Source organism: Vidua macroura, chromosome 3 (genome assembly GCF_024509145.1).
Source record: "Vidua macroura isolate BioBank_ID:100142 chromosome 3, ASM2450914v1, whole genome shotgun sequence".
NCBI classification, from domain to species: domain Eukaryota; kingdom Metazoa; phylum Chordata; class Aves; order Passeriformes; family Viduidae; genus Vidua; species Vidua macroura.
In genome coordinates this window covers 30,728,617-30,750,828 of record NC_071573.1, presented here as the reverse complement: position 1 = coordinate 30,750,828, position 22,212 = coordinate 30,728,617, and the positions used below count along the sequence as shown (strand labels likewise).

General features: G+C 37.4%; 1 protein-coding gene across 1 annotated transcript in view; it reads right to left on the bottom strand.

The window, feature by feature from the left end:
• Positions 1–22,212, bottom strand: part of PRKCE (protein kinase C epsilon) — a 287,426-nt gene that overhangs the window by 179,955 nt on the left and 85,259 nt on the right. Inside the window, exon 2 of the mRNA XM_053973801.1 lies at positions 7,541–7,604. Coding sequence (XP_053829776.1) covers positions 7,541–7,604 — 64 coding nt within the window. The remainder of the gene's footprint in view (positions 1–7,540; positions 7,605–22,212) is intronic.

Genomic DNA, 22,212 nt, shown 5'->3' with positions numbered 1-22,212 from the left:
GAAGAAAACTTGCAAATCAGTTTGTTTCTTTGATTTTAACTTTTACCCCCAGTTATAGTTTGAATGAGTGCTGATCTGGTACTGAAGAAATGAAAACCTGAAAGGGGGAAAAACTAATTCTCCAAACCCTACCTACATAAAACCAAAGCTTCAAAGGAAATAGGTTCTCAGTTGATATGCTACATAAGGAATTTTGAAAAGAAAGATTGTGGTTAAGCCTGTTGTTATTAAGTTTGTTTGTTGTTTTTCTCTTAGAACACAGAAGCCAGCAGAAGGAAAGCCAAAAAGCCAGTGTAGGACTCTACCTTTATCCAAGCTATGAATAAAAATGTGAAATTATACCTTAGGTTGAAGTCCTTCTTACTGAGACTGAACAGAGCAGAGCAATCAATGTGTGCCTGGTTTTTCTGACTGGATATTTTGCTTTACAGTAGTAATAGAGAAAAGCTATACAATATTGACACTTGAAACCCTGTATCTCTCCGAGTGCACAATATTCCCAAGAACTTCTCGGGGAAGCTGCATTTGTGGAAGAGCTCTAACTTGCAAACCTACATGAGTCAAGTGACTGAAGACAAAAACCGCCCAGTTAGCACTGCCAGTTCACCGTTTCTGATTATTTTAACTCTCAGCAAAAGCACCAGCCTTGAGTCTAAAAATGTAATGTTCAAGTGGCTTGCTGAGTCTCAGTAAATAGTTTCCCAGATGTCAAACATCATCCTTACTTCACAGACACTTACATTTTACCACTGCAAGACCGCTTACTCCAATGCCACAACAGATCTTTTTGTGCAGATCCTTTCTTCTTCACCTACATCTCTGGAAAAGCTACAGAGGTTACTTAGGTCCCTTCTGAGAGATCCATACTCTGACTAAACCACTGACTCTCCCCAGACTCCCTAGGGGTCTGCCGAAGACATTTCCAACACTCAGCTTCTTCTCAAACATTAACATACAGAGAAAAGTAAGAATGTGCATGAGTTGAATGCTCAACCAAATTCTGGGGAGCAAAATAAGAGATAAGAAGGTTTTTAATAGTGAACCTGTAACTCTTTTTCTGTGTGTTTACTGTAAGTGAATGGGTTAAAAAAAGGTTCTTCATCCATAAATTCTGAACAAACCCAAGAATTCTCTCACTGCCTGTTCAGCACCCCAAGATCAGCAGCTGATGGCTACAAGGAACTGACAAACAAACAGCCTGTCAAAGTTGTATTTGCAACTGAAGATATTAGTGAAAGAAACCACTACTCTTCAGTAACAAATTCCTGAAACAACCAAGCAAAAATACTCCCCGATTCAGACTTTGGGATTTCTGATTAAGCACCTTCCACTGTTCTCTGTTCAAACAGTGCCTGGCACAACCAGATCTCATTCACTGAGCCCTCATAGTGCAAGCAGCATAATTAATGATGATAATGACAACTACAAGTACTTCAAGGAAAAGCACTGGCAAAGAGATACATTAGGAATTGTACAGAAAGTTTGTATCCTGTGGGATATTTTCTGTGAACAGATTTGTGCAAAAGGATGCTACAACACAGAACAGAAATGCCATTTTTTTTTTGCTGTATCAATTCTACCAAAGTTGAATGCCTGAAACAAATTCTCTGGATATTTTGATTAACAAGCTGTACCTATGCTACAGATCTATCAAACATAGGACACAAAAATGGCATTAAGAATCATTCTCTGCTTCTACTAATACATTTTTCACGCAGACCTTCTGTTCCAACATGCCAATCAACAATAACCATATTTGCAAACCTGAGAGCCTTGAAGTAAATGAGCTAAGAAGAATTGGAAAACCTCCTACAAACTCATATATTTTGAATTAAATTTTAAATACATAACTTGGTGCTGACTTCTAAGGACTTGTTGTTTTGGTTTTTGCTATTTCAATGCAAAAAGGTCAGAAAATAAATGTAAACAAAATGTTTTCCATTCACAAGATACTATGACTTCAGCTAGCAGGCTTTATTGTAAAATATCACCTTCATCTTGTGCAATTTTAGTATCCTACAAACAGATGAATCTGAAGAGGAATGTATTAGAAGCTGTGGTATTTTATAGCAATTCAGCTGCCCACTCAAAAATGGGGAATCTGTGAGTATATAGAAAGACAACTCCATAATGCAAATTGGAACACTTAATGATAAATAATCATTACAATTAATTAGACATAGAACACAGAAAGAGTTTTGAATACTTCTTAAATTTGTATTACATGTTACCTATAATAAACACAGTTAAGAAAGAAAACTGACATGTCAAGGTCATTCTAAAGTTGTCCACAGTTGATTTAATACTGAAATATTTCAAATGGTAACTTAATTCTTAAGTTGGCAGAAAACTTCTGCAAGTCTGTGTCCCACACAAACTGGTAATTTCAAAGAAAAAAGAAACCTTCAATAACAAATGCAGCAGGCAGGTCATAAGCTCTTAAATACAGCAGCACCTGTCTTCCAGTACATATAAAACTGACTTTGCTGAAAATGTTTTTAATTATTCCTCAGGCAATTTACCTCTCTTACCCATTTGTGGGCCATCTGTTACTCCAGTTTGTAAATCAAATCATTGCGTCATCGTATTAGTTAAGTTTTAAACCTTAGCCTGCATTTGGATCTTAATCAGCTACACTGGAGTTCTTAAGTATTTCTCAAAAATTCAAAAAACTTTACTTACAAAGCTCTGTAAGAACTACAAGATGAAAAAATAGATGTAAAGACACTGCCAAAGCATGTCAATAACAAAGTTAGTGAGTGCATTTCAGTATAGAAATAGTGCATACACTACAGGAACACTTAATATAGAAAATCAGTATGACCTTGCACAAGCAGTACTGAAGAAATTAATAAGGCAGCAAGTCTTGCAGATCCTCCTGTTCACTGTCAGAGTGATACACAGACACATCCTTCTCCATAGCCCAGGCAGAAGGTCAAGATACAAGACTAAAAACCTGTGCAATCACTAGATCCAGTTTGCAAAGTAAGAGAATAAATACAATGGATCTTTTCCAAGCTAATTCCTCTTTACAAACACCAGCCAACTATAAACTTTGTTTTTCTTATAACTGCATACATAAAGGGGTCATTAAATGTTTACTTAACAGCAGAATTGACTGATTACATGTTTTGCAAGACTGACAAACTATTCTGGTAGAATAACAACTGCAACCACCCACATTTTGATTTGGTCTCCCAAAAGCAAGCTATCAGAAATGCTTAAAGATGCTATGCGCTTGCATATGGCACAGTACATATCTATGTACCAAATTCCAACTCATACTATTGGTGTGTCAGGCTCTGAGAAGCCACATTTGCTTGTTTGACCAAAGGGATTTGGTTTTGAAATATCCCTTAAAGTTCTGGGCAGGCAGTTCCTTAAGCACTTAAAAGGTTTAAAGAAACCCAACCAAATTATTAAACTTACAAATAGAACTTTATTGATTAACTATTGCAGTTATTTCAGGCTGTGAATAGACACCTTAGTGCATATCTACATTTGAGAAGGTTCCACTGATACAGCTGCTTCCATTCACAGAAAACAAATACAGATTTACTCTAAATACACAGACCTGTTTTAAATAAAGTAAACCTACAGAAGGTAAATAACCTTGCAGATCAATTCTGGCAAAGGAAGTGTAAAGATGTGACTCACAGGTGTTACAGAAATACTGCTTACATAGTTTCAAATGAAGAATTAAAAAGACTTATTTTAAGAGCTGTTTTCTCACCCTCTTCCTATGTCAACATCATCAAAATGGTAAATTATTTTGCAGAATCAATTTGGAAGCACAATATGGAAACCTTCATGTTTTAGCAGAAAAATTTAGATCCTAACTTTTGAGAACATCACCTTCTGTGTGAAAAACAGTTTATTTAGTAGCATTTTCTTTTCAGTATGTGGGCTGGACAGTTCCTACTACAGAATTTACAGAAGATTGCTAAAATAAATAGTTACTCACCATCCCTATCAGTGCAGAAACAAACATTCAGAGACTATAAAGCGGTTCCAAAACAGGATTAGTGTAAAAAGGTGAAGATAAAAACACTCCTCTTGGGTTTGTTGTTGTTCTTGTAAGGGTTTTTCATGTAGTTTGCTTTCCTGCTTTCACTGCTCAGACTTTAGCATTTGTGTTTTCCAATCTTTTTCTGCTTTACAGACTAGAACTGAATGGAAGCAAGTTCTAGAAAGTTACTTTTTTCAGAAAAAAACTAAATTCCCTGAAATTTGAACAATCCATTGGAAACTTCAAGTAGCAAAGCCAGCAACTCTACTGTTCTTTCTCTAGCTCCATGTAAAAAGATTGGCCAGATGCTGATATTGATATGCTTAACAAGTCTGTTTCTGCCTAGGGAGAGGCAGAAGTTCTCCTTACCTGCCTTTGTAGTCTGCTGGATTTCCATCTGTTCTGCACACCTAAGCCACACAAGTCCATGAATGATTCCACTTCGACAAGGGGGAGAGGAGGAACAGGAATCATGTGCTTTTGTTGAGGAAGTCAGCTTATAACAAATTGTTTTCATTGTTTTGCCACACAAATGCCAATAGTGCAGAGGGATAAGCAATCTGGCAGCTGAGACTAAGTGGCAATTGGCTTTTAAGAGGTATACGATAGCAACATAAGCTTACTTTCAATTTATATACCAATTTACTCACATAAGGGCTCACTTGGAAAATTAGAACTTTTGCCTTTTAGAGGCAGTATAGTAGAGAACAATGCTCTTTGTCCATATTAATGGATTGAACTAATCTTAAGTCAATTATATCAAAAGAGAACTTAGATAACTGTCTGAAAAAGTTTTTAGATGTGCCACATAATTGAAGCTACATTGCTGACTGCTGGTAACTAGAAACCTGCTTATGTAACATTGGAGAAACAAGTCCAATTTTCAGTACACAGCATTACAAGGCAAGAGTAGCTAGAGAGTATATAGTACATTTTTGCAAGAAACATGCAACTTGATTGCTTGCTTCAGTTAAAATTGCTGCTATGAGTATGTCTATTTTCATAAATTGCCAGTTTTCCCCCTCCAGAATTCCAGGTGAAAAAGTGATGCCCATTTGTGCATAATGAAAAGAATACCATGTACTCTTGTTATTCACAGTGACAACTGGAGTGCAAAAAATAAGATCCTGGTTCAGAAATTTGATCAAGAGCAACAATCACTTGAACCAACCAATGCCACTCAAAAGTGATGCACAGAGTATAACTTCATATTCCTTTAATATTCAAGAAATACAGATCAACTACAATGAACTGGCCCATTGAAATTAATAAAATACCTCTCAGGTACATTACCTTTACCTACCTATATATGTACATAAAATGAAAGAGGTTATTTTTGAAACATGCAGAATAAGTTACTTCCCTTATGGTCTAGGTGCTTCCATTCACTACACAAAGATGCACACAGTTGTTATGTTAAACTAGGTGCTTCAATAACACAACTAAATATCCAAAACTATTTAGGCCACAGTCCTAATAAAACAGCCCAATAATAAAATTCCGTAGTATCACCAACAACACAATAAAAATTGCTTACAAGCACTGTATAAACCTAGTCTGCTTTCTCTTGTGAGTAAAACTAGAATCCTTCTAGAGAACTTCACAATACTTCTACACAGTTACTTAATTACATGGGAAACATCAAAAAATATACAAGTTCTATTGCATTTTGTAAGTGCACCAACTTCTCTAATTTCTACCAAATTCACCTCAACTAAGTAACACAGTTGAAACAGCCACAACACACAGCATTACCATACAGTATCAGAAAACTTTAACCCATACAGAGCAGACCCACACCTCTCCAGAAGGCTTCAAGCATCTGCCCTTCTTGTTCTTTAGCCCAACCTTTTATACCTCATGGTTCATGCATTGCACCTGTGTGCCCTCTGTTCCCTTTGGGGATTGGTCAGTGCACCTGGGCACTCCATGGCTCATTGCTTTCAATGCTGCTCACCTGCTTCTCACAGCTGTAGCCCATTGGGGATGAGGCTTGGCCACAGCCCCACTCCCAATGACCACAAACTGTGTGCCTACAACTAAATCCTCTTGGTCTTTTCCTGAGGGCTTCCTATAAGCATTTCATAAGCTGTTTTCCCTCACTGGCCTGTTTCCATTTGCATGTTCCCCTCCAATGCTACTGTATTGACAAAAATTTCTTTCCAAGTCCTTTTCAAGTGTCACAGGGTAGTGCACCACATACTAAAGGAGACATTAGGATAGCCATTTTTTACTTTCCTGTGTAAAAGGTTAGAGAGTTTTAAACCACTTTTGAAGAACCACATAACACCATTCTTCCTGCCCTTTGACAGTCTGACACACTTGAATGCATGTCAGGATGAAACAGTAATAGATGGCTCACCTGGGTATCAATTAGCTATCAGTGGAACATCTACCTGCCATGTGACAGAATCACACCAATGCCTTTAACCACATTTCAGGTGATCACTGTCATGCCAGTCAGAAAGATATGTGGAAACTACTATTTAATTGATATTTTCTTCAATATGCAGGAAGAAAAAAATGGTAGAGCATATTTTATGCAGGTACAAAAAAGAGGCTACAAGATAAAGTTTGTTTCTAAAATTCAGGATTTATAGCAATATGTGTTTTTGCAAGCTACTGCTCGTAGCTGGTCAGAGTGCAGCAATTCATTACAAAGAACAGAAAGATAAACATGCTCTTCTGCTGTTTCTCCACTCTGCCAGGCAAAATAATTTCATTTCATAGCATTTTTGGTTTCAGCTCCTATCAGGGTTCATGTGAATCTTCTTTATGTACTGTGAACTGACGATAACCTCATTTCAGTGAACTCCATGAACTACTGGGGGAAGCTGATCAAAGCTGATTGCTGAACATAATTTAAGGTAATCAATCATCTAGGCCATTTTGGCAGGTCAGGCTGTCACCAAGTGCATGACTAAGACACACAGATTTGTTTCTTCATAAATTATCTTATTCCTACCATATAGCACTTGACTGTTTAAAGTAAGCAGCAGAAAATTATTTTTAGAATTTTTCTTAAGAATGTAATAAATATTTCTCTTCCATATTTGGGGTTTTTTCCAACATGTAACTGCTGTGTCATAAAAATGAAAACACCTCATATAATTACAACATTCTGGTGATTACTTTACTTGAAATGGAAGAACACCAAATATTAGAATAATTTAAAAAGCAAATAAACTCCTGTCCCAAATCTTTGACATCTTATCCTTTCTACCTGCATAATGGTTAGTATTCTTCCAAAAACTAAAGAACTTGGAAGTTTTCTCTGGAAATTAGTACTACTAAATACGATCATTTCATTACGGTCATTTTAGTTGCTATTGTTACCATCAGTGATTAACAGGGTAAGATGAAGTGCAACTTGCTTATTGACTCAAAGGCAGAGAACAAAATGTGCTCATTTTAACTTGAGCTAATACAGATTTGAGGATATCGGCACACACCTCTTCTAATACTTTCATTGCAGAGACCCTTGGAAATTCCATTCATGAAAGAGTAAGATAAAATATTGAAAGTCCCTACCTTCACCTGATGATCCTGAAAGGTCTATGATGACATACACTCTCCCTTCTGGCTCCAAGTCAATCTGTAATCAAGAAGAGAAAAAGGAAAAAAAAAATCAAACTTAGAATGGCTCTCAAAGCAAGTGACTGCACATGCAGGAAACAAGAAGTTTCCAGCCTCACAAAGCCAAGGTGTAGGCAGGACACATTCTGCACCAATAGAGCCTCCTTTTGCAAAGAGGCATTGAGGACCCTGGACCTTCACTGGAATAAAAAAGAAGTGTGCATGCTTGGAAAGTCTGAGCTCAGTGAATTTTACATTTCAAATATTTAATGTACTGTTCCAACATATCTTTGCGTTCCGACATATTATTTTCCATTCTGACATACTATTTTCAAGAAAGTCAAAAAGTGCCACAATTGAGCAAGTTTTTTACTGTTATTTATACTGAACCCAGATATACAAATGTGGAAAACAACACTGTGACAGCATGACAGATCAGCTCTGGTCACAGAACGGGGGAAATGAACACACACAGATCATACAGCCGGTTAACACGTGTTTATAATACCCCTTTTGTGTCCGCACTGGGAGAAAGAAATACATGCTTTATCCTCTTTTCCTGAAACACAAAATTTGTTTATTTCTGCACCATTGTGGTGGATTTTAAGGGGTCTTTACCCATGAGGAGATCACATTCACTCAGCATGAAGTACAGGTGCTCAGTATCAAGCTGCTGTACTTCCAAGATTTCACAGCTCCAATTTAGGCACCACAATGAAGAGCTTGTTACAGATCTTCCTGTATTTTATCACAAGTTTCATCAGCAAATCTAAATATTGCTGGATTTGAGTATCTTAATGGTATACAACAAATTAAAAACTATTTTTGCTGCCACATATCTCTGAAAAATAAAACTGTAACTAAAATATTATGTAATCAGTAGCTTTTGCTGTAACATAGCAGTTACTATCACATGATTTCAGAGCCTGAGTGATGTGATGGTCTGTACATTAACACTGTATTTTCAACCTATTTTAGTAGGAAAACCACACAGGTAAGATTGCAAGGGACCTTGTGTGCCAGGACCTGTCCTGTGTCACACCACTCCAGACAGGAGCAGGTGGTCAAGGAGGCACCAGGGCACCCCCAGCCTGTCCATCAGACCCACCGCTGGGGATGGGGGCAGACCCAGGCAGGGATGCTTGCTTGCTCTCCCAGCAGAAACCCCAGAACTTGCCCAACGCTTCTGCTGCTCTGAGGCAACCGCATGCAGAGGTTGTGGCTGAGAACATGCACTCTCCCCTTCCTTCTCATCACAGCCTCCTCTCCCAAAGCAAGGGAAGGTGGCCTTGCCTCCCCCATGCCAGGGACACTGAGCTGACCCTCTCCTGCCACAAGGGACATCAGGGTACAGTGCTAGGCCAGCAGGAGGTAGAAGCAGAACACCCTGGCTATGCCAGGCTTTGCCAGCCTACGTTCAAGTGGGCAGCCCCGTGGGGCCACCTGTTTTGTCTCCAGGTTTCTCTCATCACCCGAGAGGACTTTACAGGAGAGGCTTTTCCCTCACTTTGGATGCTGAATGCATCAAGATGATGCAAGCTCCTCCTTCCTCTGACCACTGTCCTTCAAGAGAGGGCTGGGAGAAGAGTTCACAGGTCCTGCTATGTCATCGGACCAACGGATCAAGAAATTATCTCAGCGGCTGTATTGTAAATAGACCAGGCAGGAAATAATGTTAGTAAGGCCAGGGGTTACCCAAGAGAGAGGAAAATGAAAGTGTGGGTGTCTGTTTTTTTATAAATAATAGTGTTTTATATCCAAAAAAGATATTTTCAACAATTCCTGAATTGGCAGCATGAGTTTTGCGAGGGAGTTTTGGGGGAGTTTTTGGTTTTTTGAGTTTTGTTTTAAATAAAGCTGCTGCTCTTGAAATACTGCTTCTCTCGCTTTGCCAGTTTTAAATAAGAAAAATATTAGAAGATCAGAAGCACAGGTGCATGAATAGACTTTGATGTCTATGCTGAGGGAGGCTTTTGAAAAAATGCTATAGCACTCAACAGATGGCTGTATTAAAGACAGACATGTCTAATGCTCTGTTTGTATCAGCACTATACACTGTTTGGTTAAGCTTTCAGTAAAATACTTTATGCAGTTCAAATCCCAGTGTGCACGCATACACATAAACCCCCAACATCATCTCTGCAGAAGAATCAGGCATCTGGACAAGTTACTGACCACCATCACAAAATCTCTGTTCTGCCCCTTTAATTACAAACAGTATTGGAAGCAACTCAGGAAAAAGACTGGAGGCCTGAAACCAAGTTTCCATTACCCAGCAAGTGGACTGTTTCAATTTACATTTTATTAGAAATGATTCTTAGTTATTTTGTATTGGAAATTTTGCTGATGCTCTAAGAAAAATGAATTATAAAAGGAAGTCTCTTTCACAAAGAACGCATGTTTCAGTCTTCATATGTTCAAATGACAGTAAGAATGAAATGGACATATTCTTCTTTTTAGATTTATGAAATACCCACATTTCATTTCACTGAGTACTTGCACTGATAGTCTTATCAGTCATATCAATTAGTACTTTTGCCAGAAGCCAGCACCTCTCAGCTGACCCTACATATGAAATGAAGACCCCCAGAAAAAGCAGAATCCCCTAGACTTATAGGAACCCTTCTCTCCTTCTCAGGTCTTTCATGTATCAAGCCAAACGGAGGAAAAAAGTATACCGATTCAATCTTAATTATTCATTAAAAACATCTAATTTAATGCCTGGAAACATAATGGCATAAATACCTCCAAAAGAGACTACTAGAATATGCATGCTTTTTCTTTTCAGTCTGTGCATTAAGCTATGCTTAGGTTCCGCAATGTCATTTTATAAATAAGTACCAAAAGATGCATACAGCAAAATCTAAAGTTCCCATGCATTTTTCACTGAATGCCATGAAAGCTTATCACATGTGAAATGCCCTTAGACATATGTAACCAGAAACAGAATGACTGGCCAAATTCAGCTGAATAGAACAGGCATCCTTGAAAGCAATGGAAATAGCTGGAGAACAGCAATTCTGATTCCGACCCTTCTCTTTGACTAAAAATACTTCTCTCTGAATGCAGCTTAGCTTTTATACGTGCAGAGAGAACTTATGAGGAGACATCTAAAAAAGACATTATTGTTCAAAAGGAAATGGGGAACAAGGCAAGATGCAAACTAGGGATGGGACAGAGGAGTTGATACAAGAGCAGCTTTGCTGTAAGCAAAACACATTGCAAAATATGTGCCTTGCACACGTACATCACATTTGCCATATGCAGCAAAAGATGTAACAACTGTGACTGAGCAAAATCTTTGATCACCAAAACATTTTACCCTCTTACTGACCCATGCTATTGTTGTGACTTTCGCTGAAATACAGTTTTAGCATGTGCAAGTAACATTAATTAAAAATGTAATTTAAACAACTTCTATATTCTTCAAATAATAAAATCTGGCAGCACACTGAGATGAGTACAATCATTGCTGGAAAGCAGTACAGATAACCAAAAACCCCAGGCCTGAATAAAACCTATTAGTAGCCTGTTTCAGGGAACAAAAGGCAACCATCCATAAAACCAGACATACTTTCAGAGGAAAAAACCCATGTTGAAACCAAGGCCAAGCTTCAGCATATTGAAGGCATTTATATAGTTTCACAGTCATTAATGGATTTTATTTTCAACACCCTTCTGAGACAGTTCCCCATATGCAAAATGGGATACTCCCAAAGGCACAAGCTAGACTAAATGACTTTCTGGCAAGTAATACAAGAAGGCTATGGTTAAACAAGAACTGAACTCTGCTCTCTGGAGGCCCAAACTGCCCACTGGACCATTTCTCCTATTCCTCAGTTAGGCTTCACTTTGTCCAGCAATACACATCCTGTCTTCTAGCAGTATCAAACACTACCAAGAACTTTTTTCTCTCTTTTTTCAGACAGCTTTAATGGGTACATATCTAGGATGCAATTTCTTTTCTTTTTCATTCAGATAATACTCATCAGTAAAAACAATACCAAACTAAGTATGCTGAAATATTTCTTTGGAGCATTTTCAAAGGATCATAAATCTTTGGTAACCTGGAGTAATGCAAAATTTAATCAAACTATGCAGAAGATTGTGAAAATGGTCCAGCTTTTCTTCAAGGTTTGTTTTTGCAAGTTTTTAACTCCTTAGTGTTCTGAAAAACTGAGCCCTAAACTCAGCTAGATGTTCACCATTTTCTTCCTCTCAGGTGTAAGACATTATTTCCCACCACTAAAAACATATAACTTGGAGAGAATTCTCTTAGATCAAGATTTTCTAAGGAAACCAAACTCTCTCTCTAATCTTAAAAGGATGAGGAAGATTAGAATATGCTACGGAATTACTTGTGTTGCACCGATGCTTCGTATTTGAATATGAAAAAGATTTTATGTACAATCTGAATAATTCCATCAGCATTTGGGGGTGTTCTTTCTATTCCATTTGACAGCATCAGCACAGATTTTGCATTCTCTATGGCACAAACTGAGACCTGCTGTAAGCAAATGACAAACCACTGTCTTCAGTGGCTCAGTGCCCCACTGCCATAGGGTTTCCTTTGATCACAACAGAGTCCATCAGCCACCTATGTTCCAACACAAGGATGTCACCCGAGATTTAGTGCACTGTACTCATTTAAAAGCCAGCTTGTCTCAAGAGAAATTTAAGGACAGTCATTGACATAAATCCAGATCTGAAGTAAAAAAAATGAGTGGACAAATGCAAAATCTGAAATTCCTAAAAGTAGAAAGGTTGAGTAAGTTTTACTCTGATCTTCATTAGCTAGACAGTATATGGAACACAGCAAAACCCCTTCAAACCTAAAGCTGTTGAGGATTTTGGCAACAGTATAAACCTAAATGGAGTGTATAAGCCACGTAAAGAATTAAAGCATAAAACCTGCTTTGCACCTCTTCTTGTGATGTTCTAGGATTATCTGATATTTGGGTAGCTTAAAGCATAAACCTCAGAACACATGATCTGTCACTGCAGATGGTTATTTGATTCATGTCAGACCTGGGAAGTCAGTATGGTTTAACCCTTTCTGAGTGTAGCATAACAAAGTTTCTTGTTGAACACACTTCTTAGAAAGAAGAAGGGAAGAGATTGTGCTTAAAATGCTGATAACTGCAAAGGCTGAAGGGGAGTGGTCCCTCTGTCTGTTGTTTTAGAGGTATTTACCAATTTTGGTAAATATTATTTCCATGAAAATGCATACGAAAATCAGAACAGTTATAATCTAATAGAAAATGACTAGAAGGTCTGTGCTGGTCTTTTGTTCTTTAGCAAGAAGATTCTTTAGCACGAGATTTTTGTGCTTCAATTTAAATAGCTAATAGAGTACTTATTTTAACTTATTAAAAAGAAAATAAAACATTAACAGTGATAGTTTTCAATATAGCCAAAATGACTGCAGCCCAAGTAATTTAAAAACCTTCAAACCCACCATGATTATTGTAATGGAAGTAAACTCTTGACCCAGGGAACAGCCAGATGTATGATTAAACTTGCAAACTTGCCCCAGCCTTTACACGAATCCCTATCAAGCTCATCTGAAATGAACAGGTTTGCAATAAGGTCCATAAGGTCAGCAAAATAGCTGAGCAAATGTTATTTATTAATAGTATCTGAAAATTAAGAATTTTACATATTACATCATTAATTACATGAGTAAACTTGACTTTCAAAAGAAATTACCCAGGAAACATACTGAGGAAACTTCCTTAGAATCTCCATTTACCTCCATTATGTTTATCACCCCACCAGCCCCTTGCTCTTCTGGCAAAGGCGGCAGGAAAATTTGGAGTCACTGCAGTGCTACAATGTTCAGAAATCTGCCTTTCATTATGGACTTTACATATTTGATTATTGTAATTAGAGAGAAACGTAACACAGCTTGACGCATTGTAATTGACCACACTGATATACATAAAGGTTCAGAAATTCTGGCCACAGGGGATTCTATCAATTATTTACTCATACTCCAAAGTCAACAAAGAAACATCAAACATCTTGCATGACCTACAGAAAACATCAAACACTTTTCAGTGCCAGACACATGCACTGACATAATACAGAACAGCAGCAGCCAGGGAGAAACAAGATTCAGCTGAAATAACCCACAGTATTCAGAAAACAATTCTAAAACAAGGATCCTTCCATAACTTAATAAAGCATATACTGACACTGTGTTGCAGTGTCCTGAATCACATGTGACATCACCTTGGTCTTTCATGATCTGTTGTGCCTAAGGCCTCCCAGACACCAAAGAAGAAGCATTTTTGAATGCACAGTGATGCACGCACGTGTGTTTGAGCACAAGTACATCTGCACTGTCAGAAGTAACATACTCATTTTTATGTATTAGAAGGACCAACAACTTTTACAGACCACGGTGCTGAGCCTAGGGTGTTCAGGGCACATTTTCTTGTAGAGCCCAGAAAGTGAACCTGGACAATTGGCTCTATTTACACGTAACAGAGCAGTACAAATGACTGCAAAGGCATTGAGCAGCATGACCACAGAAGAGTCACCGCATGAAACCAAGTTTCCGACTCCATGATCTGAAGCAAGGAAGAGATTATCTTTACTTCTTTGAAAACTTCAGAAGGTGGAGAGTATGTACAAGGTATTACCTATTATTACAGTATTTAAGAGTTATATGGCAAACTGGTTAGGGTTTCTAAACACCTACAATCACAATTCATGACAAAGGGAAATAAATCAACGAGAGAGAAATCTCTTCATGAGCAGAAAAACAAGTCAATGACCTTAAGAGATAAGGCTGCCTAGACTAACTAATCCAAGCATTCTGCATATGAACAGGTCAATGGAAACTCACTAGCATGAGTGTTCCAGACACATGTGTGTGCTATTTGTTGGTTTATTTAACCCAGTATAGTTATTCTGGTGTTGTAAATGTGTTCCGTCATTAAGCCTTATGAAGACGGGAATAAGCCAAAGTTATGTAGTATTTTTTCACTGTACTAAAACTGTATCTACACTAGAAATGGAGGTGGCGTTAGTTTAGCAATGGTAAGGAAGATAAAATACAAAGAACCTACACAAGCTCAGAGACAATGTGCATAATGTGTACAAGTTGGGTTTGGCTGAGCAACGCCCAACTAGACGTTTTGAGTGAACAGATAGTCAAACCACCTACTGAACAAAAGCCCGCATAAAGCCATTCTCTTGAAACATCTGCTAAATGTATTTCAAGAAAGAAAATAAACTCTTCAGAGCAAAACCACTTTCCCAAACAGATGGTTATTTGATTTAAGAATAAGGGAATTGCATTGTGTGGGGGAATTGCATTGTGTGGCAAGATCTGACCTGTAATTTCATCACAAAGCTTTTCAAAATGTATTTCTTAATGCACTAGTGCAGTGGCACTCTCCAAACCACAGGGAAATAATTAACTGTCACAAAGTATTTAAAACATGCTCGTTGTCTTGGCTTAGGGGCATTTTTTAAAGCCATGCTACAGAACTGCAACCAGAAGGGAAGTTACCTTATACCCAGCAATAAAAACACTGAGCAGGGAGTCAGGGCTGCAAGCACACAGTGGTTAGCCAATTATTACATGTTAAAAACTGATAAAGGCTATCAAATTATCTTACCACAGTACAATTTCAGACAACCACTTGCTCATATGCCAAAGCCAAACTCATAGGTGGTACATTTGTTCAGTCTCAGGGATCACCTAAACATGATGGTATTTGGGGTTTTTCCTAAATTACTTTAACCAGATATTTGGAGTTTCTCCTAAATTACAATGATAATTCCTCTGAGCAGACAACTTTTCAATGCTTTGCACAACCATCATGAAATATGTCTCTGTACAAAAGTAAGTACATGGATTGACTGGCAGTTTTTCCTGGCCACATAAAACCATTTTGGTGGACTGCATTTTTTTTCCTTAATTCCTTATCCTTAATTAATTCCATAGTTCCTTATGTCCTTTAAGCAAGAATTGCTGCCTGAAGACTTACAGATTAAGATACCCAAGTGTTGCTTTTTTTTTTTTTGAGAGTTTGGAAGTTCTTTTAGAAGTTTTTTATACTTTTTGATGTTTACATATTTTTACTGCAGTTTTACACACTGTTTATATAAACAATGATTGTTTTGCACTCTTTGTAAATAGAGAGAATTGATTGACTATTAGTTGACCATTTCACCCTCCAATCCACTGTCACTTTTACTATTCTATATATAGTAGAGTCAGAAAATAAAGTTTGCCTTTTCGAGTTCTTTTTCTTCCCTATTTACATAACATAATCTGTAAGTTATTTCATATCATAGTGTAACACCCAAGCATCGTTACCTATTTCCTGTAAAGATATATTTCCTTTTATTGTCAAAATACTCCTTTCTTACACTCTCCTCCTGCCATATATACTCTGGGAACTCAAGGTAGTATACAGTAAGCAATATCCACATAGCAATTCTGTACAAAGAATAAAGGAAATAACTGTGCTGATTTTCAGATCTCAAATCCAGAAAATTAACAACTGGAAGATCCAAGACTTCAGTGTAACATATTCATTTTTTTGTGCATTACGTATAAATTAAATTTTTTCCTAAACAAGATAAAATAATCTCCAAAGACAAGATATTAATAAGTTCTAGGAAATGGTGATATTAGATGATGTTAAGCTGCCCTTCAGTTTTTCTCCTGTTACTGCTATTCTAGTCCTCTATAAGAAAAAAAAAAAACCAAGAAAAACAAAATAGAAACAAAAAAAACCCCAAAACCAACCAAACAAAAAAGCCCAACACCAACCAAAAACCCCAAACAAGCACCAAAAAAAACCCACCACAACCAAAGACACCTCCAAAACCCACAAAAAACAGGACAACTCTGGAACTTGTGTATAAATCAACAGTATTTCAAACCAAAGGTCAGGAACATGGATGACACCTGGTTTGAGTAAAGCTTTCATCTGCCTTAGAGCAAAGGTCTTCCCAGATATTAGAAAATAAAAAAACATTACATGAAACCTCAGCCCAAACTAGGCAGACACTTCAGTATTAGTCTCAGACCCTTTCCACAAGAGGTTCACATTTCCAGCCTCTCAAACACTACTGTGTAATACCTGTCAGGAACTTTTGAGAGAAGTCCAACTGGACTTACAGTCTTCAATGAGCCAGTCTTCAATGAGCCAAGAATGCAGCAGGGAGTTGAATCCACTTCAGTTCAGCTCTAGCTCAGGCTCACTTGCAAGTAGAGCTGTGCTGGCTTTGTTTCAGCTAGCAACAAGACTCACGTCTAGGTTTTGTTTCAATTAAAAACCCTGGAACATTAAAACAACCACTGCTGTTTATGGGTGTGAATTCAGCTCAGCTCCCTGGGAAGAAAGGCAAAAGGCCTTTCTTATCTGGAAGGCAAGCATGCTAAATGTACTCTCCATTTGCATTCACAACAGAAATTAATCCTCCATTAGGAAGTAAACAGCTTGAATCAATATGCTGCAAATGGACAAACTGTACTTCAGTGACACTTGCTGGAAGTAGCTTGTTGATGTGCAACACCAGCATCAGCTGTAAGCCAAAGTGCATCAGCAGAGAGAAATAAAACTCCTCTCTCTTGCCAATTTGATATAGATATGAATGAGATTCTCTCTCCCCACAACCTTCAACTAAAGTGGCTGAAACTACAGAATATGCAATCAGGATAGCTCTAGGGGTGAGCCCAGAGATGCCTAGGATCTCAGAAACTGCCTATGCATGACTGAATTCTTTCCCTCAAATTCCCAGAAAATGAACAATATCTTATTTTTAAAAAATGCCTCTAGAAGCTATAAAGACTTCCCTGAAAATTCTCCAGTATCCAAACTCCTCTATCCGTGCAAAACTGGACCTTTAGCATGACAAAATCCCTGACCTCCTTAGCAGTTTACCTTAGTGTACCTTTCATGAAATTTGGCTGGTGATCAACTTGTCAGCTCTGTGTCACCACACACAGAGATTGACTTGAGATTTTTGTTTCAAGTCTCACCTTGGCACCCAAAGCCAAAGAAGAAGGGCACAGGGCTGGACTCTTTGACCTACCCAGATGGTCAAACTGCTCCGAGGCAGTGCCTAAGTGGGGCAGCTCCATGGACCACCACTAGGCAAGAAACAAAGAACTACTTCAAGAGTGCAGAACTAAAGAAAGCTGCAGAAATAAAATAATACAGGGTTTGAAATGTCTTCAATTAAAAACTACACGTGAATGAGAAGAATAAAGGATGTAGGGAAGGAGACACGGGAACATGCAGAGACAAAAATTATATATACAGCTCAAAAGTGGCATGAATTTGTCACAAGGAAACAAAAGGAAGTAAAATAATATTTCAAGAACAAAGCTAAGCTAAAATGACTATAAAAATTATTCTATCAGTTTTCTTTGGAAAATATTAACCTCTTTAAACCTCCTTCTTAAATCTGAGAATGCTTCTCATTACTATCTCAGCTGTCCTGCTATTTCAGAAGACAAAACTTCATCCCAAACAGAAGCTTTCAAAAAGTAATAAAGAAGTTTAAAACAGTTTTTGGATCAAGACAACAAAGCCATGCTGACTGACTTAAGAGGTTTTATTATTTACCCAGGGAGTTGAAAGCTTGTCATTTGTTAACATAAAATGTCTCTGTTCAGTTATCCTTGCAATTGATAATTTTAGTAACTTAAATGCAATTTTGAAAAATGGGTCTCCGACTTTCTCGTTCAGGTTCACTACAGATACATCTCTATTTTCAAGGAAAGAAATTGAAAAGCAAAAAGGGAATAGTTACCTTATAGAATTACCTAAATTTGAGTTAGAAAGGAAAGGAGATTGCAAAAATACCATGAAAAAAATTTGTTTCCCAGTTAGAAAAAAATTCCTCCACCCAACAGAAAGATGAAAGCATGAATACACAAGCTTCAAAAATTACAAATCAATGTTCTTCTGCTGGGTTATGAAGATAGAGGAAAAAAGGTATGTTCTACACAAATATTCTCCATGTCCTTTCACATTTGTATCTGTAACTTGAGTCTCTTTACAACAAACACTGACATTATAATAAACAAACACCTCATGATATACAAACCACAATCAAGTATTGGCATCAAATATTTAAACAAAAGCATCCTTGCTGGAAGTATCTCTCCTACTTACAGCCTGTCAAGAATTGCATTGACTCAGAGACTTTGATCAAGGTAAGTTCTAAAGAAATTGGAAAGCAGAAAACAGAATTAAGGAAAATAAAATACAAGCTTCTTGCAAAACTATCTTTGCTCTTTTTTTTTTTTTTTTAATCTTCCTAAATGCTTGTTCAGCTTAGAATTAAAGCCTTAATTTTGCCCTCACACTCTGTGGCACACAGAGGTGCAAGCAGGAATGACACAAACTGGCTCTGTGTAGATAAGTTCATCCTTTCCTACACTGAGCACATGCAGGAGCCCCAGGGCAGGTTTAAGTAAGGAAGTCTGTAACAGTGTGGGAACTGAATGCACCTCTCAAGTCTCAGTTCAATATCTAAACAGAAAGAATATTGCTGTTTTCTAAGGGAAAAGGTAATTTGTAACATTAATAAATAAGCATTTTTTGTGGCAGTTTCAAGCACACAAAATTATTCATATTAGATATGTAAAATCATGTAATCTCCCCCAAGAAAGTAAATTCAAGAGCAGCACCAAAATATTTAAGTTTCTTGAACAACCCAGAATTGATAAAAAATGCCTCAAAAATTTGAAAGAAAAATGTAACACCCAATGCTATCTTATGCGTCTTTCTAAAAAAAATTGCCAGAGGAACTAAAAAAATTAATTTCTACAGAAAAACATCATTAAGACATTCTATATTTGGTTCTACTTTTTCCCGTGTTTAGAAATTATCACGATAAGATCTTTACATACCATTTCATAATGTTGAAGGGTTTTTGCAACAGTTTTTGTGTTGCTCTGATATTTTATCCATTTCATAATGTTGAAGGGTTTTTGCAACATAGTTTTTGTGTTGCTCTGATATTTTATCCTCTGTTTAATCATCAGATTAGAAAGATTAATGAAGCTAATTCTGTTAACAAAATGGCTATCCTGTGGACTACAATTATCTGTGATTCACTTGGACTTCCTCTGCAGCTTTAGCCATAACAAACCCAGAGCAACTCCAAGACTCCTCAGATGTCAGCTACAAAACACTTTGTTTAAAGAACAGCTAAACAGAGCACTGATATAGTTTGTTCTACTCATGTTTAAATGCAAAAAAGAAAACCAAGTAAAATAAAATTTAGTAGCTTTATATACCTTTATACACGCTGCCAGGCAACCTGTATTGCACAAAATAGATAGACCAGAATGCAACATCTTGAATACAGAGACTACAGAAAAGGAAATGGCAAAAATAGCCACTACTATTATTATGGTTCCTGAAAAGTTGGACTGCACAGTCCAACAGCCAGAAGTGGCACACCAGGAATAGATATATCTTCAAAACTCCCTAAGAAAAAAAAAAATGTGTTCCGGTGCACATGGCATTAAGTGGCATTTTTCTTTAGCATTTATTTTCATTTATTGCAGAGCTTTAAACAGAATTACATGTGCGGCCCTCACAAGTGAGATATGAGTTTGATACGAAAGATGCCTGTTAAACCTTTTTAAAATCTCACTCTTTCAGACATCCAGTATTTCCCAGATTTAGAAAAAAAAGATTTCAAAAATTAAAACAAAACAAAACAAACAAACAAACAAAAAAAAAAAAAACCCAAAAAAAAAAAAAAAAAACCCAAAAAAAAACCAAACCACCTCAGCCCTGAGACTTAGTCTTTCTTGTATTGTAGGGATGTTCCTCTTTTAGTCCACGAGGAAACAGGAAGTGCAGAGTCATTTACGGTTTTGTTCTTAGAAAAAAAAAAAAAATATATAATTCAAAACCATTTGGGGGGAAAGGGCTTGGGGTTTTCTTTTCTTTTGTTTTTTTTTTGTTTTTTTTTTTGTTTTCAGTTATGAATACAAGTGCATTCACTATTCAGATTTGAGTAATTTCTTTGCAAGAGCTCACATTAGATAACATATAGCCTGATAGAACTCCTGGAACTTGGCTCAAGGTAGCTGAATAATTCTCGTTCATTTAGCTCTTAAAATTTAGCTCCAAATGCATAAGAACCATCCAGTTCTGCTAATGGAAGGCACAGCATGCTGCCCACTTACTCTTGCATCGAACCAAGTAAGTAGAGCAAGGCTAACACCTGTCTTCCAAGAAAGGCTTTCAATCTTTTCTGACAATATCTGGGGATGAAGCATCTGCTACATTCTTTGCTAACTGGTTTCATCAATTTATCAGTTTAATGTGAAAAAAAATATGTGCTATGCTGCCCATTTTAATCTGCCTGGATAGCCCTCAGTTCTTGTACCCTTTTGAGACTGAAAGGCTCCTTATTTTTTTAATGGTACTTTACATACCCAAATTAAGTAACCTCCCATTGTTCTTTTTATTTAAAGCAAACCAGTGAGCTCAGAGTCTCTGAATTTCTCCAATATATGAATGCTATCAGAAATCCTACTGTGAGCTCTGCTATTGACTTGCTGGGCCACCCTGGGCAACAAATTTTATTCACCTTCCATGTGCCTATTTCACTTTCTATTATTAGTCTTTATTTAAAGTACAAATTCTAAAAAGTTCAGGCTCTCTAACACATTTGTGCAATTAGGCCCTCATGTTTTTACCATTATGTACACTGGAGTTTGCAGGTTCTAAGCATGCTGCCATACTAACAACCTGAACTGCTAAACCCATAGGAGTAATCACCCATTAGTGCAGCCCAGTGATAGCCCTGCACCTTAATCTGCTATGGTGCACCTACCTCTTCCTACAAAGCATGGAACCTTATCACAAAAAAATTTCCATTTGGGGTTTACAGTGTGAGGCTTAGCAATTCTAATTCCACACAGAGAGGGCAGAGAAAGGTCTTGCAGGTCTATCTGGCCTTCAGTACACTTTTTTCCTCAATTTCCAACCAGTTTTTAAAATGTCGACCACCCATAATCCTCCCTGTGCAGCCTACAGAAGAAGGAGGAATAATTTGACACCTGGGGGAAGTGCCATGGAAAATCTGTCAGCTGTAGCAATGGTGGAGGCAGGCAGGATAGGCTTTCTCAGGAATGTATCTGAGTTTTGGATACTCTTGTTCCTCATTCCTCCATGATTGGCCTACAATTTCCATAAGCTTTATCCCACACAGCTTGCAGAACTCTCTGCCTTGGACAACCCTATCACCAAAACTTAGTTGTACCCAGATTTGTTTCAAAACTCTCGAAGTATTCTTATCTGAGAAAAACTCAACAAGTGATCTGAAATGGGAACTACATACTTAAGATTTTCTTTAAAAGTACAGGAACAGTTCCCAAAGATTTGCTTGACCACAGTGACAGCACTAGTCCCTTTACTCCAAACACTTCAAGGACAGAAAAGGTGGGAAAGTTACCTGTGTATTGGGGAAGAAAGTTTATTTGGAGGGCTGGAGGTAGGGGAAGAAAGGGAGGGCAGTGTTTTTTTTAGTGCAGTGTATTTGCCTTGTGAGTCATTGAGATAAAAATGATTAATGCTAAAACATGACCTTGTTTACCATCTGGAACACCCCTTTAAGTAAGGTTT